This window comes from Epithele typhae (assembly GCF_022376455.1).
Source record: "Epithele typhae strain CBS 203.58 chromosome Unknown BXZ73scaffold_5, whole genome shotgun sequence".
NCBI classification, from domain to species: Eukaryota; Fungi; Basidiomycota; class Agaricomycetes; order Polyporales; family Epitheliaceae; genus Epithele; species Epithele typhae.
In genome coordinates this window covers 426,874-453,308 of record NW_025954196.1, presented here as the reverse complement: position 1 = coordinate 453,308, position 26,435 = coordinate 426,874, and the positions used below count along the sequence as shown (strand labels likewise).

At 63.2% G+C, this 26,435-nt stretch overlaps 7 protein-coding genes across 7 annotated transcripts; 2 read left to right on the top strand and 5 right to left on the bottom strand.

Annotated features, from left to right (window-relative positions):
- Nucleotides 1-229: 229 nt before the first annotated feature.
- On the top strand, nt 230-1,758 carry BXZ73DRAFT_74557 (uncharacterized protein; the record flags this gene model as incomplete). Its single annotated transcript, XM_048022044.1, has 7 exons — nt 230-271; nt 304-338; nt 398-554; nt 604-855; nt 910-1,303; nt 1,361-1,695; nt 1,720-1,758. 7 exons carry the CDS (start codon nt 230-232, stop codon nt 1,756-1,758), a joined length of 1,254 nt encoding a protein of 417 aa, XP_047881530.1.
- A 3,372-nt stretch (nt 1,759-5,130) lies between these two features.
- On the bottom strand, nt 5,131-7,759 carry BXZ73DRAFT_74556 (uncharacterized protein; the record flags this gene model as incomplete). The annotated part of the gene is made up of 3 exons (XM_048022043.1): nt 5,131-5,878; nt 6,101-7,452; nt 7,568-7,759. The coding sequence occupies 3 exons, from the start codon at nt 7,757-7,759 to the stop codon at nt 5,131-5,133; spliced, it is 2,292 nt and encodes a 763-aa protein (XP_047881529.1).
- Nucleotides 7,760-12,857: 5,098 nt separating this feature from the next.
- BXZ73DRAFT_87913 (putative oxidoreductase C terminal-domain-containing protein) lies at nt 12,858-14,878 on the bottom strand (the record flags this gene model as incomplete). The annotated part of the gene is made up of 13 exons (XM_048024765.1): nt 12,858-12,935; nt 12,991-13,101; nt 13,271-13,374; nt 13,434-13,646; nt 13,694-13,720; nt 13,782-13,812; nt 13,868-13,886; nt 13,944-14,013; nt 14,148-14,362; nt 14,420-14,593; nt 14,663-14,679; nt 14,731-14,765; nt 14,827-14,878. 13 exons carry the CDS (start codon nt 14,876-14,878, stop codon nt 12,858-12,860), a joined length of 1,146 nt encoding a protein of 381 aa, XP_047881528.1.
- Nucleotides 14,879-16,037: 1,159 nt separating this feature from the next.
- On the bottom strand, nt 16,038-20,061 carry BXZ73DRAFT_41032 (uncharacterized protein; the record flags this gene model as incomplete). The annotated part of the gene is made up of 5 exons (XM_048018690.1): nt 16,038-16,350; nt 16,403-16,951; nt 17,011-17,488; nt 17,543-18,959; nt 19,018-20,061. 5 exons carry the CDS (start codon nt 20,059-20,061, stop codon nt 16,038-16,040), a joined length of 3,801 nt encoding a protein of 1,266 aa, XP_047881527.1.
- A 1,337-nt stretch (nt 20,062-21,398) lies between these two features.
- Nucleotides 21,399-22,149, bottom strand: BXZ73DRAFT_87911 (Got1-domain-containing protein; the record flags this gene model as incomplete). Its single annotated transcript, XM_048024764.1, has 6 exons — nt 21,399-21,440; nt 21,506-21,587; nt 21,720-21,747; nt 21,819-21,897; nt 21,981-22,072; nt 22,128-22,149. The coding sequence occupies 6 exons, from the start codon at nt 22,147-22,149 to the stop codon at nt 21,399-21,401; spliced, it is 345 nt and encodes a 114-aa protein (XP_047881526.1).
- Nucleotides 22,150-23,005: 856 nt separating this feature from the next.
- On the bottom strand, nt 23,006-24,762 carry BXZ73DRAFT_87910 (kinase-like protein; the record flags this gene model as incomplete). Its single annotated transcript, XM_048024763.1, has 8 exons — nt 23,006-23,137; nt 23,193-23,465; nt 23,524-23,648; nt 23,703-23,854; nt 23,913-24,031; nt 24,084-24,270; nt 24,322-24,656; nt 24,754-24,762. The coding sequence occupies 8 exons, from the start codon at nt 24,760-24,762 to the stop codon at nt 23,006-23,008; spliced, it is 1,332 nt and encodes a 443-aa protein (XP_047881525.1).
- A 658-nt stretch (nt 24,763-25,420) lies between these two features.
- Nucleotides 25,421-26,434, top strand: BXZ73DRAFT_74553 (uncharacterized protein; the record flags this gene model as incomplete). Its single annotated transcript, XM_048022042.1, has 3 exons — nt 25,421-25,452; nt 25,569-25,705; nt 25,950-26,434. The coding sequence occupies 3 exons, from the start codon at nt 25,421-25,423 to the stop codon at nt 26,432-26,434; spliced, it is 654 nt and encodes a 217-aa protein (XP_047881524.1).
- Between the last annotated feature and the right edge of the window lies 1 nt (nt 26,435).

The window sequence follows — 26,435 nt, the reverse complement described above, 5'->3', positions numbered from 1 at the left end:
TGGACACGACGCTGTTGACGCGAGCAAGCTGGGGTGCAAGGCGTAGTATGGGAGGGAGAGGGTGGAACTCGCACTTACCGTCGCAGTCCACTGCACGAGGACCTGTGACCGAATGGCGGCTCACGGAGGGCCGGGGCCGGGCCGGGGGATCCGTTCGGGCAAATTGGCGCGCGGCGGGTGAGAGGTCACCGAGCTCCGCCGCGGCAACTCCAGTCGTGCAACCCAGCTCATGACTTCCTACAACTATCTCGAGTCACCCAACCCGAATCTTGTAAGTAGCACCATAGCTGTGTGTCTGTGCAGCTCATTCAGGCAATACAGTGCTGTTGCATTTGCAGGTGCGCCCATCCCGGTAGTCACCAACTACTCACCGTCTGAGTGGTCTGCCGCCATTCAGATCACCATTCATTGGTCCTTACACCACCCGCACATGTTTCCACACTTTTTGTTACGAGTGCATTGCCAGTGCCATCACCGTCAATCAACAGTGTCCCATCGACCGCACCCCTCTCGCCCTCGCCGATCTTCAGCCCGCCGATCCTCTCATCCGCAACGTACGTCTTCTCAAAATTTTCAAAATGACGGTATCTAAAACCCGCACAGCTTGTAGATGAGCTGGTCGTGAACTGTCCTCGACAGTCTCTGGGGTGTCGAGCAGTCTGCCAACGACATTTACTCCCTGTCCACCTCAAGGACGCTTGCCAGTATCTTGAAATCACATGTCCAGAGGAATCATGCTCTTGTCGCGTCTTAAAGAAGGACTTGCAAGACCATAAATGCGCCCTCTCGTCTGCTCAGAAAGACCATACCGAAGGAGTAGAGGATGTTGCGAGGGACGAGCACGAGAGTCCGGAGGTGCGTAGTCTTTTGTTTCACGCTTTCGTATGCCAAGCATCCACCCCTGGACAGGACGTTGGCTCGTCGGACTCTTCTTGCCCACCCCCCACCAGTACTTCTCGTGCTTCAACGGATCTAGTTGCAGAGAATGCTATGCTGCGAGTCCGCCTTTCCGCATTGGAGAACATCGTCCACACCCTCCGGAGCGAGATGTTCGCCGTCAAGCACGCCCTTGGCCCATGGTATCCCCAAGATCTCCAGGCTCGCATCATGGCCCATTCTCAATTTGAAGATGCAGATGCTTCCATGCACCTGTCTGCAGGAACGGTCGTTCGAGATCCTATGCAAACTCCTCCCGCTGTCCCAGAGCACACTGCTTCACCAGACCCCACAGACATCGCTTCGTATTTTCCGCCAGCTGAGGATGTTCTGGAACAACCGTCTGCCACCGATGACCGCCGTCGAAGTATGTCGAACCCTGCGCGACATTCCACCCAGCCATCGTCCTCGTTACAACCCCCAGGTCCGGCCAGTCCTCCTACTGGGACCTTCCCGGCTATCTTTCCGGGCGGCCCGCCCACGGGGATGTATGGTACACATGCGTTTGCGACTTCCGGCCAGGCGCATGGCTCCTATCCACATGGGGCATCGTCATATCCGGGTAGTGCCTACGCCATCTCTTTGCCACCACTCGATCCGACCATGCCCCTTCCTGACACACTCGCTTCTCTTCATTCGTCCCTCGGAACTTTGGCAGGCGCGCTTGGGGCCAATGCATCTGCCAGAGCGGCGGAATCTCTACGAACAACGGAGGAGCTGAGGGGTGTGCGAGCTGCCATGCATGGACTACGCATGCAGGTATGCTCTTCTTTGTTCGTTCAGGCGGAACTGGTGGAAGTATTGATTGGTGTGGTTATTTAGATGCACGACATCCTCACGAACCAGGCACAAGTCTCTGGAACTGGTGGGAGCAATTTAGCTGGCGAAGGACGAGAAGGAACGCCTCTCGGCGGTCTCATGACGCCCTCTTGGTTGGCGTATGGTCCTAGGTTCCCTGGTATTCATTCGCATTCACATGGTCCCCCACCGTTCGGTCCTCCGCCAATTCCACCGCCCACCAATATCACTAAATTGTAATTCGAAGCAGCGTCGATTGTATACTACCAACTATGACAGTTGGGAGCAAGCGTTGCCGTCTGCCAATCATTGACCGTATCAAGCCTCGGGCGCCCGACCAGGTTCCCCGGGCCATCTGTAGCCCACCAGCTTGCAATCACCCAGCATCGCACGCACAAACTCCATATCCTCCCACATCTCCAAGTCCACAGCAGCGTTTCAAGTGTTTTAAGCTCATCAACACTACTCCCGACGATCGCCTTCGCATTGCGCAGGGCTCGCGCCGTCCCCGCGGTGCGCCGACCTCCCGGGCTCTGCGCGGACCCTCCCGCCGTGGGTGAGCGCGCGGGCTCGGTCCCGCCGCACGGCGCGGCCACGACGACGGTCGCGACGGGCTAGCGCGCGCTCTGCGGGCGCGCCTCCGTCTGAGGGCCGCGCGCATGGGTGTCGTCGGTGCGTGTGCGCTCACTTGCCGTGTACGTACTCGGCCCTGTCGGGTGCTCGTGCGCGACGCGACCCCGGGCTGGCGTCTTTCAACGCGCGGGCGGGGCGGTCGTCGTCGCCGCGCGGCCGAATCGCGAACGAACCCCTCGAACCTCGTTCATGATCATCGAGACGTCGACGCTTCTGTGACGGCCGTGCTGGGGCCTCGGACTCCGCGTTCGGGGGCCTTCCCGCCCAGAACGCGGGGCGCGCCGGTCGATCCATCCACAGACGTCGCCCCCGGGGGTCGTTCTGCGGCCCAGAGGTCATCGACATCATCTTGCGACGCGCACCGCGCCTCGAGGCCCGCGCCCGAACGCAGCGCGCTCACAGCCACAGCCACTCCGCGACGTCGTCTCCCCCCTTCCGATCCTGCAGTCGTCCGCGTCACCCGTGACGGTGGCCGGGTCGACCCTCTCCGTCGACGTCCGACCGTCTGGTTTCACCGACAAGTCCACGGCCCTGGCGCAGGGCGACTGGCGGCTGGCGTCGGCCGACGGCGACGGCGACGAACCCCGTCCTTCGCGGAGCTCGCGTGCGCGCGCGTCCGGTGCCCTCGGTCTCGGTCTCGCCTGTGGCCTCCAGCGGGGACCGCGAGCGCTGTCCCTGCGCGGTCACGCGCCCGCCCGGAGTCGCGTAGCCAGCTCGAGGGTCCGCACGACAGGGAAGCGGGCCGCGGTCGCTCGTTCCGCGAACGCTCGCGCTCGATCGGATGCAGGAAGGGCTTCCGCGTCGAAGGAGTGAAGCTTGAAGCTTTGAAGGGTGGGGGCGCTCGCCTGCCGCAGGGTTCGAGCGCGCGACGTTGCTGCACCGTGTGCAGGCCCGTGCAGGGTCGCGTCGCACGTACGGCGTCGGGACTCGGCGGCGGTCGCGTGATCGCGCTGCAATCTGCCCCGTTCCGCGCGCCTTGGGTCCAGAGCGGAGGGGTCAGCTGGGGTCTGGTGCATGTATTGCGTGGGACGGCTCTTGGCGTCGGGCTCCTTACGAAAGGTATGTACATACGCAGCGCTTCAAGCAGCTCTGGGAGCGAAGATTCGGGCCCTCGGGTCTCGGGTATGCACGCCATGGAGCCCTTCAGTCCTGCCAGATACGCACTTACGTACGAGTGACCGCCGCCCCCGCATGCGCAGTGCGCCAGAAGCCCTCTCTCTCTCTCTCTCTCTCGGTCTCCTTCTCATCAGTGCATATGTACATAGTCAGATGCTCCCCCCGAACCAGTGTCCAGACGTCCACATCTCGCATAGCCTCGGTGCGGCGAACCAGGCGGCACGTACGGGCACCGCCGCGCGCGCGCGATCTCAGATTTCGGGCAGTGGCTGTTGCGCGCGAGCACACGCACCTGATCGGCACCAACGCATACGGGGGGTTCGGAGCCGAACGTAGCGGAGTGCATTTCAAGGCACAAAACAGGAGCTAGTGACTTTCTCCACTTGTTCGACAATAACACAGGTTTCACTTGTATTCTTTGTTACTCGCATACTATACACGTTTATTGTCTTTTTCTTAGTTACATCAAGGAAGGTCACTATTCGTTTTTGTCCCTTGGATGTGATCTCTCACAGTCTTTTTCTACGCGTTTTCGAGCTCCGAAGCTAGGCCGTTGCCCGTGTGTAGCGGGTGTCTGGTTCGAGGTTCGATATAAGGTCGGTTGTACAGTATGTACAAGAAGCCCGGGCCGCCCGCCGGTCGGCGGGTACGGAGGGACGACTCGACGAGTCATTACCGGAGCGGCGGGCGAACGCGGCTCGCGGGAGGGGGTACGGTAGGAGCGATAACTAGCTATGCACAGGGCAGCGAGCGGAGATGAAACCGGGGAATGGCGCGGGCGAGAGTGAGAGGGAGTGAGAGCTGGAGAGTCGCAGCGAGAGTGAGAGTGAGTTAGGAAACACAGACGAGAGGAAACAGTGCGAGGCCGGGCGCGACGTAAAGATAAGAGTAATAAGGGAAGACGAAGACGAGAACGACCGGGCGGGCAGACGAATGAGCGTGGACGGGGTCGTGAGGGCGGCGCCGACGCGGCGGAGCGTCGGTAAGGGAGCCTAAATGAAGGGTGGGTGTGGGTTGGGGGCCAGCCAGCGCGGCTGGGGAGAGGGCGGGCACTATACAGAGGTGTAGGGTACGGACGCGGTCACCTGAGCGCGCACCAGGCAGGGTGGGCAATCGAAGCTCGGAGATCGGGGGTCGTCGGAAATCAGGAGGACGGGGAACGGGATGCATGCAACAGGCTGGTGATTGCGCGAGAAGGAAGCGAGGGTGTGAGTGTGAGCGTGAGTGTGGGACCGGACGAGCGAGCAGGGATGGTAGGGTGGTGGTGTACATGGGCCGCAAGGGCTGTATTGTAAAGAGATACCTTACGGATGTAAATAAGAGACAAACGGCCCGAGGACGACGCAAGTCCGTGATAAGTCGTTGGGTGCCAGGGGCACGCGCGCAGAAGGACGAACGAACGGCGGGCGGCGCGGGGAAAACGGTTGCGAGGAGCGGATGAGGCGAAAGCATGCGCGTAAGAGGAGCATTAAGACAGGGTTAACAGCAGGGGACGGGCAGGTGCAGCAAAGGTGGCACAACGGCCAGGTACAGCCGGCGGGGGTGACGGCGGCAGAGCAGCAGAGCAGGAGAGAGCACAACAACAGGACATAGTACACGGCGGCCCGCGGCGGGCGCGTTTTGATCCAGGAGCGGGCGGCGGGCGTGTCACGACGCGTACTGCAGGTACCCGCCCATGAAGTGCACGCCCTCGGACGCGGGCACGCACATGTGCCCGAGCTCGATCGCGCCGGTCGGGTATCCACCGCCCATGCCGTCCGTGCCCTCGCCCGAGATGTGGCCCTCCGCGGGCGGCGGGTACACGCACTCCTCGTACACGGTCGGGAAGTGCGCGACGTGCTGCTTCATGTACTCCGGGTGTGCTTGCTCGACTGGGTAGTAGTTGTGCATCTCGCCCTGGGTCTGCGGCACCGGGTTCGGGTCATATGGCGGGTACCGGAAGTGCGACGCGCTCTCTTGCTTCACGTTCGCCGAGGTCGCCGACGGGTACTCCGGCGCAGCCTGCAGCGCGTACGCGAGCTCGCTGGAGGTGCTTGAACGAGAGTGGGTCATGTGGCTCTGACCCATCCCATGCTGGAGCTGCTGGCTGTTGTGATCTGCCATCATGGTGTGCTGGTGGCTGTGTCCACTGCCCGCAGAGATCGTCGAAGATGGCGACGGATAGCCCCCGTCGGCGTCTGGGGACGAGTGCATTTGAGGGGACTGGGAACCAAGAGCATCGGGAGAGTGCCCTTGCGCGAGGTGCTGAGGATAGGGGATCGGAGACAAGTGCGACGACGACGAAGACGACGACGCGTGCTGGAGGTGGTGTGATTCGTGGCCCACCGGCGGCGCGGGCGTACTCCGGCTGTTGACGTCGAGGTCGGAGAACATCTCGAGGAAGGGCCCCGACGTGCTAAAAACGGACAGCAGGTCAGCGGGAGATGCTCGCAGTGCAGCGGCCGCCGCGCCCGTCGGAGGCAGAAGCGACGGCGCTTAGGGGAAATGGGAACGCAGAGACGAAACGCGACAACGAACAGGACACTCACCAGCTTTGCCGCCTGCTCGCGGAGATGTTCGCGTCCTCCGCGCCCTCGACGTGCCCTCCGTCCGAAGTGAACGCGCTCGTCCAGCTGACCTCGCTGCCCGCACCCACGCTCGCCACGCTCCCAAACCGCGACAACGGCCCGCGCTGCTCTCCTCCGTGTCCGCGTCGGAGAAACCGCCTTCGCTGTGACGCCTGGGCAACGACAAGAGCGGGGGCGACGACCCGTGTGGGGGCGTCGTGCTGGCCGAGTTGCTCGACGACGTGGACGCTGAGTTGGCCGGGGGCGCGAACGGGTTCCCGAACGAGTAGTTGGGCGACGGAAGCGGGCCGGGCGGCGGCGGCGCAATCGACCGCTGGGAGATCGCGTACGCTGGCTGGTGCTGCTCGTGGGGCGCCACACTGCCCATGCTCATGTTGAACCCTGCGCCGTTGTCGAGCGGTCCAGGCCCGAGGTGGCCCAGGTGGGCGTGGGCCTGCATGAGACCGCGGGGAGAGCCATCGATCGAGTGCCGCGAGACAGAGAGATCGTAGTTGTGCGGGTGGTGGACAGCCATCGCGATGGGCGACATGTCGTACTGCGCCTGGGTCGGGAGCGTCGGGGGCTGCTGTGCCTGCGAGGACATGAAGGTGAACGAGTGCGCGTGATGGAGGTTGTGCACGCCCGAACGGATGCCCTGGCCGGTGTACGAGGACGGCCGACGGGTGAGCTGAGGGGGCGGGCACGCGTCCTCGTTCTCCGGGATCCCACCATGACCGCTCGCTGTCACGGCATGGCGCGCGTACGGATGGCTAGAGTAGCGGCTCATGTCCGAGGAGCCTCTCCGCGCCGAGGGACTAAAGCCGCGATTCTGGAGGGCGCCGCTGATGTGCCCGGTGCCAGCAAGGATCGTGCCCGGAAGCGAGGGACGACGGTGGAAGACGTCGGCCGGAGCGATGTGGGAGTGCGAGTACGCGTTCGGAGGGGGCGGGGCGGACGGATTGCGTACATGAACGGGCGCATGCGCGTGCGCGGGCAGGCTCGGGCTGCTGAGAGAGGAAGGCGTCGTTGCAGGCTGAGGGAGGGCGGGGGCCGAGGTAGAGGGGGACGGCGCCCATGTCGGAGGCGGGAGGGGTGGTGCGATAGACCCTCTGCGACTGTCGGTAGCTGGCTTGATGAGCTCTTCCTCGCTCGAGACGGGCGGGACGTCTGAATGGGCAGCTTGCGCTGCGTCCTGGCCCCTGCTGTCCTCGGCTGCGTGGGGTGGGAGGGGAGTCGCGGGAAGCGCCGGAGAGGGCGCGTCCTCGTCCTTGAGTTCATCATCGCAATCGTCAAGAGCAGCGGTTACAGGCTGTTCAGGGAGCGTGTCAGTCGAGGCGGATGCGCCCTTGGCGGCCGCGGCGGTCTGAGCCTCCTTCTTCTTGAGCTGCTGCTTCGTCTTGGCTCGTCTGTTCTGGAACCAAACCTGGGAGAAGGTAGACGATAAGAGCGTGCACAGGGGCGGGAGAACAACAGAGGGAGAATGTCGGGGAGGGGGATGGAGGGGCGGACAGCGCGTGAAAGGTTGAGGAAACACGAACCTGGACACCGCGAGGGGTCATCTCGAGCTCCTGGGCGAGGCTCTTGCGAAGGGACGCGTTGGGCTTGGTGTCGTAGGTGTAGACATCCTCGAGGACCTTGAGCTGGGAGCGGGTGGTGCGCTTGCGGTGCTTGACCTCGTTGGGGGTGTAGGGGAAGAAGGAACGGACGTCGACCTGCTGGGCAGGGTCCATGCCGGAAGGAGGAGGGCGGGGACGCAGGTGTGGGTGTGGAGGGGCGGGAGTCTTGTGGGTGGTCGAGGGGGTAGTGGGGGGCGGGGTCGAGGGACGGCGTGGGGATGGGGAAGGGGTGGTGGTGGATGGAGTTGTGCGGGAGAGAGACGGAGTGGGGGTAGTGGTATAGCGCGGGCTGGGGATGTCGGGGGTTCTGATGGGGCGCACGATCGTGGGCAGGGCTGTCGAGCATCGGAGGACGGCCGGGTGGTCGCCTGCGCGGGGGGGAGGGGGACGGGAGGAGGAGGGGGGCGGAGGGAAGAAGAAGACGAAAAGTTGGCGGCGCTGGCGAGGCGGGAGTGGTGGCAGGAGGGACTTGGAGGGCTCTTGTCCGGGGCGGTTGCCGTAGCCAGCGGTCTGATCAGGAACCCTCGGGCGCCTCTCGCACGGAAGCCTCGCCCACGGGCCATCCACGCGCGCTCCCTGCCGTGGCCCTGCCCCCGCGATCTGCACGATCTCCCGCCCCGCGCCGACATCGCCCCCGCGCCCTCCTTTCCTCCATCCCACGCGCCGCCCCCCATGACCGCCCCTCCCCCCGCGCGCTCCCTCCTCCTCCCATCCCCCGACCCACACTCGACGCAGGACGGCCATGTTCACGCCCTGACCCAGCCACCCAGCGCGCCGTTCGCACGGCGGGGGTTTGAGCGGGCGATCGCGGGCATGCACGCTCCTCGCCGGGAATGGCTACATGCCCCCGTCCCTGTCCGCCGCTGAGCTCGCGCGCGAGGCCTGCCTGCGGCCTCAACGCGTCAACGCGTCCCTCCTCCAGCACGAGCGCGCGCCCGCGCACGACGCCCGACGCGTGCGCAGACAGCCTCCGCAAAGTCTATTCCTCGCCCGCCCGACGTCCCCGCGACCCTGCGCGTGCTGCGACTTCGCGAGTGCGCCCACATGGTCGTCCGCCCCAGCGCACTCGATCCGCCGCCGCCGCCGCCGTCGTCGTCCCCGACTCGCCTCCGAAATTCATAATATTCATTATCGGCCGGCGGGGTGCACGAAACACTTGGCCCGCGCGCGCGCAGCGCAGACGGCGGGTGGTCGACATCGACGTCGACTCGTGCGGGGCCGCTGCCGCTGCCGCCCCGCGCGGGCCCGCGGCCTTCCTGCGGCCGAGCACTCGACGAGTGCTGTCAGCGCGAGGCCTCGAGCGCGATGGTTCGTGTCACGGTGTCATGCGTCTGCGCTGCTTCCCCCACCAATTCAGCTCGGGGCTCCAGCGAGTGCCGCCGTCGCTCGCGACTGCGAGACGGTGATGGCGACGGGCGACGTGCCGCGCGAACGCGCGCGACGCCTGGGCTCGCGCGCAACTCAGTCCTGCGAGTCCTTTCGCGATGCGGTCGAGCACCAACGCCGGCGGGTGGGCGGTGATTGGCTGGGCCGCCCGCCCGGGCGTCTCCGGGCGTGCGCCCAGGGTCGCGTTGCAAGATCATCGCCATCGGGAACATATCTACGGCGATAACCCTCGTCCTGTCACGTCGGCTCTCCCCCTTTCACTCCCGCGTCGTCTCCGTCCCAGCGCCCTGCGTTCTAGCAGCCCTCGGTCGCTCGAGAGAGGCCACAGGCCGGAAGGTTGTCCATCACCGCCAGTCCCGACGTGCGTGTGTTCCGGCAACCCAAACCAAGGCGGACCTGTGGCGCACCTAAGGACGAGCCTAACGTCGACCGCAGGCACCGCACCGCACACCGGACGGTCAGAAAGGCTGCCTGGGGCAGCCTACACCGGACGACCGCCCCGTCTCGTGAGCCGCCACCACCACTAGACTATCGCGGCACCGCAGGCTTCCGGCCGCTGAGCTCGCCGCGCCCGTTGTGCGAGCGCTGACAAGCTCACGTCGGAAAGCGACTGGGAGGCGCCGCACCCGGACCTGTCGCGGCCCACGCGTCCGATCAAAAAACAAGCAGCGTTTGCTTGGGCAGCGACAGTGCGGGCGACACGCACAGCGTGTGTCCGCTCGCGCTCCGAGAGCGCATGCACGGACGGGAGGACGTGCGTGCACCGCCCCGGGGCGGGGCGAACGCGCGGAAGACGTCATCCAGCCTGGCGCACGCTTCAAAGCTTCACGTATGTGTGTACACGCCTTCGCACCTTCGAGCTTCGCGGGCTTCGGAGCTTCGCCGCATGTGCCACACGTAAGTGCTCCAAGTACGCTCGACCGCACCGTATGCGCACAGCTCCCAAGCGCACACCGCCGTCCCCAGACGTCTCCGGCTGGCAGCTCGCAGGCAGGCGCGTGAAGCGTCCCAGGCCAGCGTCCGGCGTTCGCGCTTGAACGTTTATGTACAGTGCTCGTCATTCGAGGTTAGTGGCCGCGCGCGGGAGCTAACGTGCCCTCGTGCACGGCGACCGGCCGGCGGTGCGGACATTAGTTAGCACTTGGAGTGCTCGTTCGGCGCGGAACCGAGGCCCGAATGAACGCCAGCTGAGGGCGAGCGGTCGACTCGAGAGCGGCGTCGACGTTCTGCGTGCGATCGCGAGCATAGTCCAGGATGCGGACGTGGGGCGTCTGCTCCGCCGGGGTGTTATCGGAACGCTCGGCGCTCGTGGAACTAGTCACTACCAGTGCTAAGGTGGCGAGACACACGCTAACCACGGCGCGACGACGTGACACGCCGGAGCCGTGAACCGCGCGGCCAGGGCGGTGCCAGTGCCCGGTGCCCAGCACTTACATACTGGCAGCTCCCAGACCCCAGAGCTCACGGACGCGGGTTCCGCTAAGAGCGAGCTCGCGCGCGCGAGCCGCCGACGTAGCAACGCACGTCCTCTGTGGTAAACTGTGTGATTTGTATTGCTTGATAGCGTAGACGGCTTATTCATCTCTCTCTCTACCCGACGCGACCTTGACGTGCGGGCGCGGAGGGAGAGAGGGCTAGAGACGGGGCAGGGCAGGCGGGGCGCCCGACGTCGATCGCGACGTGTGTCTGTCGTGCGAGATTGAGATTCGGTTTTGCGCTCGCACGGGCGCACGGCCGCTAGGCCCGCGCGAGCTCGAGCCGCGGCGGCGTGCCTTTCCGTGCACGGTCGTCGCTGGACAGAGGGGCGCAGTCTGCAGAGGGGGGCAAAACCACCCGGCCGGTCGCAGAGCCCGCCGCCGATCCCTCGATCTCCGTCACTTCTTACATACGCAGTCTGCCCCCCCCCGGGCCGACGTTGGCGCAGCGATCCCGCGCGCGCGAGGGGTTCCGGACTGGAGCCTGGCGCGATCCTCCTCGAGCGTGCGCTCCTGTTCGCGCAATACGGGGCGCGGCCCCCCCTATGAACACGACGACGTACGATCGCCCGGCGGCTGAGCGCCAACTCTAAAGGTAAACCGACTGCTACAATTCGCGACCGAGCGCCCCGCCAGTCAACGCGCTCCGGAGCGCGCCGCGAGCCGCCTCCAATCCGTGCGCACGTCGACCCCACCGGACGCCCCGTGCGGCCGGCCGCGCGCTGACTGAGACCCGCTCGATCGCAGTTCTCATGCTTGTAACGGAGGACGAGTGGGGGCGGGTCAGGCCGGCGGCGGTCCGCGAGCGCCACGTGGGATTGTCTTGAGTGACCGACACGACACGCCTCTCGTCCGGCGGTGGCGCGGTGAGACACCAACGTACGGACCCGCGCGCGTGCGCCGGCAGGCACGCACGCTCGGTCCTACTTACCGCCCCGCCACCCGCGAGCGCGGGCGGCGTCCGACGGCAGCGGTCGTTCGGGGCTCCGGATGGGCGAGAGATCCGAGGCCTGAAGCGGTTCGTCTGGGATATGTCTTGGATCAGCTGCACGCGGTGGCGGCTGGTGGAGGGGTGAACTCACTCGTGACGAAGACGCAGCGGATACGCGCGCGAAGTCGCAGAGGGATCCGCAGAAGCCTCCCCCGGCACGCACCGGGGCGTCTGTCTGCACGTCGTGACAGTGCGCAAGGCGACAGACGGGCGGGCGGAAGACGCGTCGTCGGAATGGCGATGTCCCACACGCTGTGTCTTCTCTCGTGCAGATCTACGTCGACCACAGAGACGCATGTACATGCATCGCGTCGGGCGCAGGGTGGGAGCGAGGAAGCAGGACCGTGACGATCCCACTGCCTGTCGAGGGCTCGCGACGTTTTGCACAGTCTCGACGGCGAACTTCGCGGAGGGGGTGGGGCCGCCCCCACATCGCTGTGCGCCCCGTGGCACTCGGCCGGGCAGAGAAGCCGCGCGGGTCCAGTCGCGCTCTCCCCGGCTCCCAGGCGCGCGTCGAGCGACCCACCCTGCAGCAGCACCTGGCGGAGCTCGCGCGGAGGGCTCGCCGTCGGGGGTTCGTGCGCCGGAGTGCCTGGGGCCGCTAGTGCTCCGCCTGTGCTGAGTGCGTGCGTGCCCGACGGTCGACCCTTGCACTGCTGACCCGCACGTGCCGGCAGGCACCCCCCTGCCCGCCGTTAGATCTGAATTTGAGTTCGCGCGGTTGCGGTTCGTGCCTGCTCTCGATGGGCGGGGGGCAGCGCAGCACAGAACGGCGGGGGGGCCTGACGGTGTTCGGAGATCGACCATCTTCGTTCTGGGTGCGCGGCGAGAGGGACGGGCCGGGGCAGGGCAGGGCAGGGAACGGGATCTGCAGGCGGCTTCCCTGCGTGCTCGATCGCACTTGCAGTCCTGCCTCGGCGGGTGCAGGGCGCGGGCGGGCGGGCTGGCGTCGAGCGCGGCGCACCATACCTCGACGACCCTGCGTCGGTGTCCTCGCGCGTCGCGCGTCGTCCGGCGCGTTCGACTCCGTCGTGCGCGTACACAGTGCGCGCGACGCAGGGCCCGGGATGCAGTGGGAGAGCACATGGTCCCCCCGCGCGCGCACCCCGGACGGTGGACGGTACGTGCGATCGTGCAGTGGGTGATCCTCCGGGGTCGTCGCACGTCCTCGTCGGACGTTTGATCCCGCAGCGCGTGCTTGCCGCGGTCGGTCGGGCGTGGTCCCGAGTGCGGTGCGGCGTGTACGACGAGCGCATACACGGCGCGCACACACCACAGCGACGGGTCCAATTAAGGAGAGCGGGATGAAGTTAAGAAGCCGGGGGTCCTGCGCACACCACATGCGCTCATCACATTAACATTAAGAATCGCCAGCTGCGCCAGGTGCGATGCCGTACTCGTCGGCGGCGCGCTCGCTCGCGCGCCGGATCGCCCACGTCTGAGAGCGTTTGTAGTTAGATTCGCACTCGATGAGGGGGAGTGGGCGCACGTACCAGCTCGTACGTCCCGATGGCATCTGCGTAGCTGCTCTGGATGGCGTCGCGGGGGCGCCGGCCGTCGACGACGTCGATGAACGTTGCGAGTTCGGTCTCGAAGGGGTCGTCCTATGGCGGCCATCACGCGCAACAAGCTCGTAAGCGGGAGGCACGGGCGCACGAGTGGGAAAAGAGAGGCTCACGTCCCCGAATCTGATCATCTCTGACGGCATAGATCGCAATGGTAAGCGGCGGGGAGCATGTGCACAGGAAGCAGCAGTCTCTCACCGAGCTCGACTGCTCCGGGCATGCGGATGGAGAGCGTGGGGGCGGAATAGAGGTCGACGAGCTTGAAGTGGTAACCGTCCGCGTAGACGTCGAGCTCGGTGTCGTACGTAGTCCCTGGTCCACCGCGGGTGAGGCAATCGATCCTGCTGCTTCAAGAGGGGATGCGCACGAACCGTGGAGCGCGATCACGTGGGTGAGGGTACCCACGGCGCCGTGCGTGTATTTCCAGGTCGCGCTGGTGAGCCTGGGCAGGCGGTTTTCAGCGGGGATTGGGTCCTCGTCGAACCGTTTGGCGGAAAGATGGCCAGGAGGCTCGTGATGCTGGACGGAGTGGGCGACGACGGACGGCAGATGGACGTCGCCCGCGAAGTAACGCGACAGATCGCCTGGAAACAAATGAGAGAAATGGGAGCGCTGGATTGAGGGCACTCACAGAAATGGGTCGCCTGCTCGACGATGGCTGGGCCCATCGGCGGTCAGCGCTGTGAGCAGTTGGCCGAGCCCGACACGCTCGCGCTCACCCCCGCCCGAGATCGTTTTGTCCCACCAGGCCTGCGCCGGAAGCGTTTCAGACGGCGACGATCGACAGCTCCCCGCCGGCACTCACCGGCTTGCGCGCGTACTCGCTCCAGCGCGCGGGGAGCGATCAGACCCCCGCCCGGCGGGACGAGCGGAGCACTCACTAGGCCATGACGTACCGCACATTCGTGCCCATGACGACGAGCCCCTCCGCCGCGATCGCCTCCCTGCCCCCTCGAAATCAGCGAGAACCATCGATCGACCGGCGGAGGCAGACGTGCGCACTTGATCGTCTGCACCGCTGTCCGGTGTGTGTCTCCTCAGCGGCCGCCATATTCGTCCCTCCAGAGATCTCCTCTCCGACGCACCTTTCAGATACCGGAGCATGTACCCGACCCCGACCAGCGTCCCGCGCGCCGCGAGCTCCCGCGCGACCCGCCAGCACCCCTCCGCCCCGCCGCTGCTCACCGGCTTCTCGACGAACAGCGCGCACCCCGGGAACGCCCGCGCGAGCTGCAGCTCCAGATCCCGCCCGGGCTCGTCGCTCCCCCGCACCCCCGGCGGCGCCCCTACGATCGCCAGCCTGTCTCGCCGCGGGTCAGCCTACCTGCTAGCCAGTTAACGTGGGGTGGAGACGGACCGCGGAAGGGCGCCCAGGGCGAGCACCCCGGCAGCTGCGGCGACGGACGGCAACGCCTTGCAGTCTTTCCAGGAGCTGGCGGCGGGAGAGGCGAGTTTCGACGTCAACGCGACGTCAGCCCGGGCAGCGTCGGGGTCGATGAGACCGACGACGCGGAGACGTGGGCCGAGGATCCTGGATCGCGCCGCGTGGTCGTCAGCGAGCGCACGCACATGGAGAGCTGGGACGAGACGGGTCTCTTGCCTTTCGAGTCGGAGGCTCTGTGACGGGCGTGCTCGTCAGTGCGAGGGTACCTAAAGCAGCGAGTGCACAAGACTTGCGTGATTCCACGGTCCTTCCACTGACCCTGCGGCGCGGCGTCGTCAGCGACTGTGCGGAGGAGCATGTATGCGCCACTCGCGACATGCCAAAGTTAATTTCTCCAGCACCGACGATGAGTACGTTGAAAGTGCTGTCCATCGCAGGAGACGGTTGCTAGAGGAAGCCTCGTCATGCGAGCTCTCTCGTGTCGTCCATATCGATATGAATCCCACGCGAGAGGCGGTCCGAAGTCCGGCGGTTCAGGCGATATCGAAGAAAGCAACTGGCGGCCAGAGGCGTTCGAGTCTGGATATCTGACTTGAGGTCACAAACAGCGCGTTCATAATAACATGTTGCAGATGACATGGTGAGAAGGAAGTTCGAAATCTGGGACTCCGCGCCGTAACTCGAACCACTCGACGCCACCGACGCCTTCAGGGCCGGCCAAACCCAGTTCCAAACACCACAAACGGCACACTTCAAGCCCACTGATCGCGCGAGAGGTGCATTTCCGTATCTTCTACTACTACCTACAGTGCCCGACGGGGAGACTGACTACCAACAAATGCAAGGTGCGTGCGACAGGGTGCGATAATAACACAGGGTAAACTGAACGATTCCGGGGTCGTGTCGAGTGGGGAGAGGATGGGCGGTCGTGCGGTCGTGAGTCGTGAGTAGTAACCAAGAGGTGGACGTGCTGAGGGGACGAGGGACGAGGGGTAGTGGACGGACGGGTGGACACGAAACCGGGGGGACGTACGGGCGTGCACGCAGCGTGAAAACCAAATGATCTATCTAGTGTACCAACATTGAACATTACGCATCACCCGCCAGGACGCGGGGGCGACGGCGAGAGATGGACGGGAAGAAGAAATCCGGGTGCGAGGGATTATGTAGCGATAGCGGTAGGGACGACCGGGTGCGAGGGTATAAATACGTTGTCCGCATGTGGGAGGTGGGATGAGGTGGATGCAGGTGATCGAGCGATTGCAGATACTGTATGTGTGGTGAGAAAGGAAACAGCCATAGGCAAGTCATGATGAGACCGGGAATGTGAATGGGCATACGAGAGGGGAAGGTAGGCGGCATTGCAAATGGTGGTACATAAGTAGGCAAGAATATGGGTCATAACCAAGGCTGGCCCGTCCCTGCGGCGCGAGCCAGCGATAGAACAACGAGCAGGGTCATAACGAGGAATAAAAAGTAGGCAGAGGAAAGCATAGCCCACAACACTACACAGCGAGTAATCGCTCACATCCACCCCATCACCACCAGCGGCTATGTACAACCCAACGAGGTCGGCAGACGACGGGGGACTTCAGAGCTCGAGATCCATCTCCCAATCGTCGTCTGCGTCGTGGCCGCCGCCGCGAGCGAGGATCTCGTCCAAGAAGCCTGGAGGAACAGCACCGAGAGGGGAAGCACCGAACACGGGACCATACTGAGACCGCATGCGCTCCATCGACCGACGGGCCCGCATTACGACGGGGTGCGTATCCACAAGTGCGATCCCGATCCGCAGAGCGGGAGCAGCGCGCATCATGCTCTTCAGCAGGTCCCACAGCTCGGGACTGGTGTCAAGCTGAACTTGGCTGAAGTCCTCTCGACGGAGACGGTGCCATGCTTCACCTCTGCAGGGAGCTTGTTAGCACGAGAGCCACTCGAGGAACTGTAAGTACGTACTGGTCGGGTACCACGATGTTGGAAGCAGTTTCCAGCATAGTCATCCCAAGGCTGAACACGTCTGCCGCCTTGCCATACCGGCCTTGAAGAACTTCCGGTGCGAGGTAAAGCTTGTCGCCCTCACGTTCGAAGCCTTTTGGTCTTATACCGGGGATGATAGGGGTCTCGCCCTCCCCGACGGGACGCGGCCACAGCGACGCCATGCCGAAGTCCCCGATCTTGAGCCGCCCCTCGCCTGTGAGGAAGATGTTCGCGGGCTTGAGGTCGAGGTGGATGACGTTGGCGTCGTGGATAAAGCGGAGTCCAGAAGCGAGTTCGGCCATGATTTTCCAGACGCGAGCCTCATCGAGAACTTGGAAGGCGCGTCCGTACTCCCAGAGGAAATGCGAGAAATTGCCGAGCTCGCAAAGCTCAGTTTGAATGTACAACGTCTCGTCTTCTTCCCAGCCATCGATGTAGCCAAGGATGTTTGGGTGACCGCCGCTGCCGTGGCGTGAGGCGATGTCCGAGAGGTGCTTGAGGATCTCAACCTCCTCACGAAGTCGCAGTCTAGAGGGCCAAAACAAGTCAGACACAAAACCAAGCCTATCGAGATGCCAACCACTTACCGATGCTTGAAACCCTCAAACCGCTTCGACTTCTTGATAGCGAAGATATCAGCGCCGCGACTAGGGTCCTTGTACCGGACCTTCATCGCGCGGCCGAACTCCCCACTCCCCAGCTCGTCGATCTCGGCGAAATCGCGTCCAAAGCGGCCCACGTGTTCCTCGCTCGATGGACCAAGGAGACGTGCCTGACGAATAGGTACTTGTGGATGTACTTGCCGGGCGGGATGTGCATGGGTGTGAGGACGTTGGGTGAATAGAGACAGCGCGGGCGTTTGGAGGCCGAGGGGAAGTTGACTGTTGTGCCTCTCTCGAGGTGCAACATTGCCGAAAGGATGCCGTGTGAGGAGAGTGGGAGAGTTCGTAGCGGTAGTGGTGCCAGATGATGAGCCGGAGGTTGTACCAGAGCGAGCAGAGTCTTCATGACCACGCTTCAGAGGGGACGAAGGGGTGGGCACGCGAGCAGGAGGGAGACCCCACTCTACGAGTAAACGTTAATCGTTTCCACAGTAGACAATCGTACGTCGGAACGTACCTTTCGGTGTCAGTCTCGTGGGGGTAGCATTGATGGAAGATGCATCGCTGGAGCTAGAGAACGCACCGCTGCTGCTTCGCCTCATCAACCAATGCCCCTTCGCCGGTCGCCCCTCGCCTGAGGGTCGCGCGAACTGGGGAATCCCAGTCGTCGGACGACCCAGCCCCAATCCATCGTATCTGGCATCCCTCCGCATAGTCGGGCTCTCCACATCCTCCTCCGCCTCCCCGTCTCTGTCCACCTGAAGCGGCGGTGGCATCTCCTTCTTCGCGGTCTTGTTCTCTTTCGCGCGGCCGAGGCCAGGGAATGCCGCCGGAAGACTCTTGCGAGGCTTCGCCTTCTTCCCCATCCCGTTGACGGAGCCGTCGTCGAACTCTTTAAAGCCGATCTTGTGCGCCACGGCGCTCTGCCACGGGCGCTGGACACCTCCGACGAGGTGTGCGGTCTTGAGCTTCTTCACGGGGGTGCCTGGGGCGCGTTTGGGATGCTCGTCGTCCCCGCGGGTAGCGACGGTGCCGCCCTGCGCGAGCGTCTTGAGGATGAACGCGTCAACGCTGCGGCCCATGCCCATGTGGGTCGCGGGAGCATCGTCGCTGGGATTGACGACCGTTGGCCAGCCGGACTCTAGAGAGGGGCCGACCCCAGGGGTAAGCAGCCCATGGTCGTCGGATGCCACCGTGCTCACGGAACTCGAGGCTCGCGGCATAGCGGCCATGAGGTAGTTCTTGTCGGTCTCCAACGGCAGATCGAGGTCTTCATCGCTGTCGGTGAGGACAACACCGGAGTCGCGCGACCTAAATTTCCTGGGCAGTGGGTCAAGTGACTCGCGCTTCTGCTTCTTCTTCGGGCTGGGCGTGCTAAGTCGCTTCAGACTGATGGCAAAGGACGAGTCCGCGGCACCGCTGTTGAAGAAAAGATCGGCTTCTGCGTCGTCCGAGTCCACCCGCTTCCGGCCAGCGGCGGGAGGTGGCGTTGAAGGCAGACCTGGGGTCGCGGGAGAGCGACTGACCCAGGTGGGCGAACCGTCTGCCCCAGCGTAACTGTGGCGGTTAGTGGCCTTTGCGGACTGTTCCGCCCGGCGCGTGCGCGGAGCGACAGGAGTGTTGGTCGTCGACACAGTCCTCGTCGACTTCTTCTCCTTTCGCGCAGTGTTGGGGATGGACGGACCAAAGAACAGAGTGGCGGAACTCGTGCTCTGAAGGCGATTGAGGGTACGGCTAGTGTGAGACTGCGTCCTTGTGCGCGTAGCGCCGGCAGCGCTGGGGCGACGAGGAGACCCGGCATCAGATGAGGCAACTGACGAGTCGGACGTCTTGCGGGGGCGCATGTTGCGGGCGGAAGGGAAGGTTACAGTGCTCGGAGACGCTGGATGGCTTATTCGTGGAGTAAAGGAAACCTGCAGTGGTGAGGCCCGCGGCTATCAGGAGCGTGGGGCGGGGAGGAAAATGAGGACTCACCTGACCGAAGGGGTTCACGGGCGTATTGTGGACCGCTTCAAGCAGCTCTAAAGAGACGGGGCGGGAGCGAGCACGTCGTTTGGAAACGTGGCCGTCGGGAGAGACCGCCTCGGCCACCTCATCGTCCTTGGTCGCTACGTCGCTGAGGCTTGAAGACTCAGGGCTAGGTGACTCCGCCCTGGAGAGTTCCTTTGTCTTCATGCGAGCCTTTGTCGAGGCGAAGGGGCCAACGGAGCCGCCGGGGCTGTCCAAAAGCAGAAAGGGCTGGTGTCCCATTGTCCGCACAGAGCCAATTTGATGGTCAGAGTCATAGCCGCTCTCGTCTCCCGAGCCGTCCAGGTCGCGAAGGCTCAGCATGGTCATTGTCTCTGCCTGTCGCTTCAGGTGAAGTTCCGTCTCCACTTTATTGTGTGGCGTGTGCAGTGCGAAACGCGGAGCGGAGAGGGGGGCGAGCCGGTCAAAGAGCAGTGAAGAGGGATCTCCCTCAACCAGGACCACGTTGGAGGCGACGTTCAGCGGGGTCATGGTGCGACTGCGCGACGGCGTGGTGGTCGACTTGCGCTTGACGCTAAGGCCGGCGGGCTGGAACGGTCCCGATGAGCCGTTGAGACGCTTGAGGGACAAAGCAGGGCGATCGGGTGAGAACTGCGGGGAGCCGCCCAGAAGATCTCGCATGGGAATTCGACGCGGCGTTCGAAAGAAAGCAGGGGAGGACGATGCGAACGGGGCGGAGGAGGATGGGGAGGGGCCCAGGAAGAGATCCGTATCTTCGTCGACGAGCATGGACGAATCTGGCGGCCCCGGGGGCGTTTGGTGGGAGTGGAAGTTGTAGCTCCGCAGAGGAGACTGGAAGACATCGTCCGGGTCCACTGGACCGGGACTGGGGAGGGCTCGTCGCTTGCGAGGGGATGGGGAAAGCATGGGCGTGTCGTACGTGAGGGAGGAGTTGGCGTTGGGGGGTGTGTGGTGGAAGAGGGGGGATGAAGCTCGACAGGGAGACATGCTGGAGTCGCGTTTTGATTGTCTGAACGAGACGTACTCGCGGTTTGGAGAGAGGAGCATGACTGCGGAGGACAAAGGAGGGTGTGGAGGGTGGTTCGGACTGGAGAAAATGCTAGAGGCGGGCCGGGAGACAGGCTTGACTTGTCCGGAGGGCGGCCAGGAGCGGAGAGGAACGCGCCGTCGTCGGGACGGGCGGGGAGGTGAGCGGGACGGGATGTGGTTGGGGGAGTGGCACCTTGCGGTATATGCCACGGCCCAGCTGGCGGTTTCCAACGCGTGTGAACCCAATGTCAACATGGTCATGTGATCGCGCTCCCGAGTCCCGGGTGTGACTTCGCCAGCTCCGCTTTAAATTTAGCCTTTGCCTCCGTTTTCCACTCTTTCGTCGCCGAGTTGTCAGCGCTGACTCGAAAGATCGCGACTGTTCCTGCGTCCACAGTGTGTGCACCTCGCGCACAGACGTGTCTTTTCACATTCACTTTGGCGTTCTACACTCAACACCAGACTTGTTTGGACATGCCCGAGATCCGCGCCAACAAAGCCCCCGCGACCGCTGGCGACAATGGAAACCGACCGGCCGACCAGTCTGATGTGCCTACGTACCCGTAATGACCATTAGTTGCACTGCATCACATCCACACTCCCTCTAGCTAGATACTATATCATGTTTCCTTCACCTCATTATCCGAGCACAGGTGCCTTGGCGACGGGCGGATGAGCACTGGACGCCGTGACTCGCCTCTGCCGCTTGCTCTGTTACCGCGCTCTCGCATCGCCAAGAGGACGCGCCACAACGTTAGTCGTCGCGTAAGCAGAGCCCCGAACGAGAAATCGCCAGACCGAATATCGTCTCACTCTCGTGGGGCAACATATCTCTCAGCTGCGCGCAGCGCGCCGTGCTGACATCCCGAGGCCACAATCCGCAGTCTTCGGAGGGCGGCGGCACGATGGAACGGACCGCTGAACGTTGAACGTTTGAACGTCGAACATTGGGTACCGCCCCCGCATCTCTCCCGCCCTCCGGGGCATTTGTGTAGCTGACGCTTTCCCCCCCCGTGTCGAGAACCCACTCTGATCGCGTAGATTTAGCTTGTGTACTGTACGCCTACCATAGGGCTCTGCCCTCGAGGGCGTTAAACGAGGACGACAAAAAAAAAAAAAAAAAAAAACGTCGAACATTCAGGGACGCGCTTCGTAACTTATTCACGAACTGTGTCCGTCTACCGCGAACAGGAACAAGGTGTCCAGTGCACACAGCCCTCCGCACGCCCCGCAGTCTGTGTCCTAAGTATGGTCGCACAGCTTGCTGCGGACCGCACAACGGTGAGCGTGCGGTACACACGCGCCAGAGCGGAGCGTCGCGTGTATAGGTGGAGTATATTGCACTAGACCATGGCTCATACAATAGACGTCCGAGAGCCCGCGATCCGATCCGCGACCTGCACGAACGCGAGAGCGGGGCGTCAGCGGACGTGCGCGCGAGGGGAATGAAGACGGCACTCACATCCCGAATGTACGGCATGTTCAGCAGCTGGCCGACGAACGGCAGCTGGCGCAGGAAGGTGAGGATGACGGGGAAGAAATCCCTGCGGCCGTGCGTCAGTCGAGCCCTGGACGCGGGGGACACAGGCGCGAGAATGACGTGGGAGGTAGGGGGATGCGGTGGGGAGGGGAGGGGACAGGGTGCGTGCAGGGTGGGCGAAGAGCGTGATACGCACCCGAAGAGGTTCAAGAACCCGAAGGTCTCTACGATCATGCCCACGAACGGCCATTTGAAGAAGACGAGGAGGATGCCGCCGATGAAGCAGGCGTCCCACGCAGCTTCTGTTTCCGCGCGAAAAAGTAGAACGTTTTGTGGGGCCCGATGATGAGGGTCAGCCCTGAAATAAAGAGGATCTGCGGTGAAGGACGTGTGGGGCACACGACCAGGCGGAGTGTCAGGCGAGGCGGATCCACGAGAGAGGGCGCGGTGGACATACGTTTCCCAAGGCGAGCAGCGCGCCGTCGAAGAAGAGCATCACCCCCAGGAGCATGAAGAGGCCCCCGAATGTCGTGAGCGCGACACCGATCTCTGCGGAGCCGGGGGTGAACAAATCATGAGGCATGCGAGCATATGGACGACGCACTTTGCCCATCTGAAAGCCACATGCTGGAAGACGAGAGAGTAGGAAACTAGGATGGAATACAAACGCCGCCTGCAGCAGAGGGCTGAATATCTGCCAAGGCCGGGTAGCGCAGAGAACACGTCGAGGGACGGGGAGAACGTTTCAGTGCGCGACTGGTCCGAGGACGTGTCACTTCGCGCCGCCACGTGACATGCGTTCTACGGCCACTCTTCTGTGGACGTCGCATACCACTTATTAGGTCACTCGGAACGGTTTTGACGCGAATATCACATTTAAAGACACCATAAGAATATGTAGACATTACACATCCACCTGCGCACGCAAACCAGTACGTCGCGAGGATGGATGAACCGTATATACATGCGTGCAATATACCGCGACTATGATATATAGTTGCAGCCGGAATCCCCGTCGCCTGCGAGCCCGACGCATACATCATGGACGCCAAGCAAGAAACGACAAAGTACTCGCCCCTGGCGTCGAACGACATGCAACATGGCGCGAGTCACCCATCGCGAAGGCCCCGGTCACAGCCAAAGCCCAACACCAAGCTCCACGACCAATCTATCCACCGTAACAGCTGTCCGGACGTCGGTAGGAGATATGCACGTGCGAGGTACATCGTGTGGATCGGGTTGGAGGCGAAGTGCGAGCGGAATGTGTGGTCCTGGAGCCGCAGACGACGTCTTGGTGGGTAGGTGTGTGTGCTGGGAAGCGTCGAGACGAAGGATAGTAGCGATGGGGTCTGAAGATGTTTGACCCCGGTATAAGCCAGGTGGTTGACGTCTGAAACCGGGCGAAGCGGCCAGTACATGCAGACGAGGCAAATCAGCCTCGAGTCCGCGAGCTGTGGTGTGGGGCCCGTGTTCGCTGAGGGTCTACGACGTTGGCTCTTGATTTTGAGCTTCGATATGTGCTCGGATACGAGCCTCGCGTGCCTCTATCGCTTTCTCCACCCACCCAGCCATGTCTACATCGCGACCGACGTCCTCAACCAGGAACGGATGCTCCTGTGACGGAGCAATCATTACGAGGCTTGATGCGCGTCAAAACGAGGGTACGAACCAGCAGTTCAGTGTACGTTGCTCGTCTATCAGGGATCTTGTGCAGGCAACGGGCAACAAAGTCTCTGGAAGTCCCCGTAAAGTCTTCAGGAAGTTCTGGGGGGTCGCCGTCGACGATTGCAGTGAGCTGAGCGAACACGTTGGCGTAGGTCTCGGGTGGGTACGGGTAATGACCGAGAGCCATTTCGATGATCGACAATCCAAGGGACCACACATCTGACGAAACGGTATATGTTCCGACGTTGTTCTGAGATTCGCCTCGTATCCGTTCGGGCTGGGGGAAGAAGTGACTTTAGTCTTGCGGTGCCAGAAGTTAGAGAGTACAAACGCACGGCCATGTAGCTTTGACAGCCGATGTTAGTTTTGGCAAGCGATTTCTCAAGCTGCCCGGAAACTCCGAAGTCGCACAGTTTAACTTGACCCTTCCGATTAACAAGAACATTGGTAGGCTTCACGTCTGATACCGTGCTGTGTGAACATCGCGTAGTCGTAGCAAATGAGTGAGACTCACCACGGTGAATGATCTGGAGACCATCCTTCAGGAACTTGAGTCCCCGAACCATACTGCTAGTGATACGGGCCAGGATGTCCTCGGGTACGCCTTCGCCTTGCAACTTGTCTAATGATCCGGCATCCATGTATTCCATGCAATAGTACACACACCTGGAGCCAACGTGATGAAATTAGCGTCAGCATTGACGATAATATCGGGTGCGCTCACGATTCGATAAAGAAGGCTCCATAAAACCCGACTATTTCGGGAGCGACTGCGCGGTGGAGGATGTCCAGCTCCATGATGATGGCGTTGAGCTTCGCATCCTCCAGCTCAAGACGGATTTCCTGCGGAAGCGTGCTGAGAATGCAATGGTCGTACGAAGGCTAGGTAACACACCTTCATCGCCATCATCACTTTGGTGGGCTTATGGAACACTTTCTTCACGGTTCCATAATTGCCCTTTCCCAATTCCTCGTCCAACTGCAGCTCAGCCATGTTGATAGAGAAGGACGCGCCGCCGACAAAATCGACGCCTTTCTCGTGCAGTACGGCGTTGTTGAAGACGAGGCGTCCCGTGGGGTCGCTGCGAGTCCGTGAGGAAAGCGGCGGACGCAAAGAGCAAGGAGGGACGTACACAATTTTGCCAAAGTTGGCGAACGGCGTCGAGAATGAACTCGAAGGGCCGTGCCGCGGAGGCTGTTCGGACTCCTGGTTGGGACGACCACCACCAAGTCCTGCGTTCTGGAGGCCCATGTCCATTCCGCTTAGCTTGGGAAGCCCGGCTTTGCCCATGCGGCGGGCGGCGAGTCCGCCCATAGCTAGCGAACCGGGACGCCCCCCGGGGGCGGGTGCTGATGCGGGAGCACGAAGGGGAGGTGGGGGCATAGCCCTTTCGGAGATGCCGGCCTTCTTGAGATCATCTGTAGCGGCGTCGACGGAGACATTGTTATTGGGGGTGCGACTAGCGAACTGGTGTGCGGGGAGGGCGCGACGTCGGACAACAATGGGGAGGCGCCGACGGGAACGATGAATAGTCGATAAGAGAGCAGAAGGAGAGTGGGCTCACGGCAGCCATCTTGGCTTGGAGAGAAGGGGGTATGGGAGTGGACCCAACGAGCCTGCGGTTGTTGAGAAGGCCGGCGACGGACCTGCCCGCAGTAGCTGGTGCAGGGCGGGTGATGGGAACGGGGGGAGGGCGGGCGACGGCGCCATCCTGGGGCGGAGGGGTGGACATGTCAGGGAAGGAGGGCGGGGCAGCGGGAGGGGAGAACACGGGCGGAGGAGGGGACGGAGGAAAGGAGATATAAGTAAGGGTGCAAGTAGGATCTGATCAATTCAAATTTGCAGCGAGCTCGGGTTCATTATACGATGACATCACACTAGCAGGAGAGGGTGTGATCCCCAGCACGAGATAACAACCGGAGTCTTACCGCCCCTTCCGGCAGGTGCTTACCACGCCCGCCAGCGCACCCGGGCGCCCGAGGACAACGCTCCGGACGCGTGCGCCAGCCCTCGTCCTCGTCCGTCCCGTCGCCTCAGTGTTTGCCCTCCCGCGCCTCGCGCCATCTGCCCACCCTGTATTCTCCCGTCCAGCTCGGTACGTTGTGCGACTCGCACCCTGTTCCGCTTCTGACTCCCGCGCAGCGGTCGTCCCCCTCCTTCTCATTCTCGCCAGCGTCGCTTACCTTCAGGCGAAGAACATCTTCGGATCAGGCAGGCGGAAGAGCAAGCACATGAGCATCAACGTGAAATGGGGCAGGGAGAAGTGCGTTGCGTTGCCACTCTGTTGCTCCCGTCCGCAGCGTACTAACGGCTCATCCACCATGCGGGCTCTCTCCGTCGTCCATCTGGCGCGAACACACGCGTTGGCCGCGCTCGCAGACTCCGCTTTACCCTGCCTCCACCGACCTCAAAATTGGGCGAGCTGCGAGATGAGATCGCGGCGTACACGCAGCTGCCGCGAGACTCGTTCAAGCTTATCCACGCCGGGGCGGTGATGAAGGACGACAACGCACCGGGTGAGTACACGCCCGATGCTGTCCTGGTCTGCTGCGGGGCGACGTGAGCCTCTTTTTGCGGACGCGCCGGGGGCGATCGATGCACGTGTCCCGAGTGGATTCATCTCCGCGCACGCACGCGTCGCCGCCTCGGGACGCAGACCGGTGGGGACGAGAGCAGATGCCGTCACTGCCGACCTCTTTCCCCCGTCTGCCGCGTCCTGTGACCTTCGCGCGCTGACGTCACTGGCTTCATCCATGACAGTGTCCGCCTACTCCCTCAAGCCGGGCAGCACCATCGCCCTCGTTGGCGGCGGCGACCCCATCAAGCCCCCCTCGTCCAGGGCGTCCCTCCAGGAGAAGCCGCCTCGCACGGAAGACACCATCCTCTCCCAGATCCGGTCCGAGCTCGACAAAGTCCGCGCAACCCTCCAGCCCGACGTCGACTCCTTCCTCGCCGCTCTCGCCCCCACCGCCTCTGCCGCCCACGTCGGCCCCGGGCCCACACCAACTGCCCCTCCTCCTCGGCCGGCCTCCGCTGCGGCCTCCACCGCTCGCCCTCCAGCAGACCTCGCCCACGAGCACGTTCGTCTCGGCGAGCTCCTCCTCCAAAGCCTTCTCCGGCTCGACGCCATCACCGCCGAGGGCGAGTGGGAAACCGCTCGCAAGGAACGCAAAGGCGCGGTCAAGGAGGTCCAGTCGCTGCTCGACCGGTTAGACAGTGGATGGCGCGCGCGGGCGAGGACTTAGA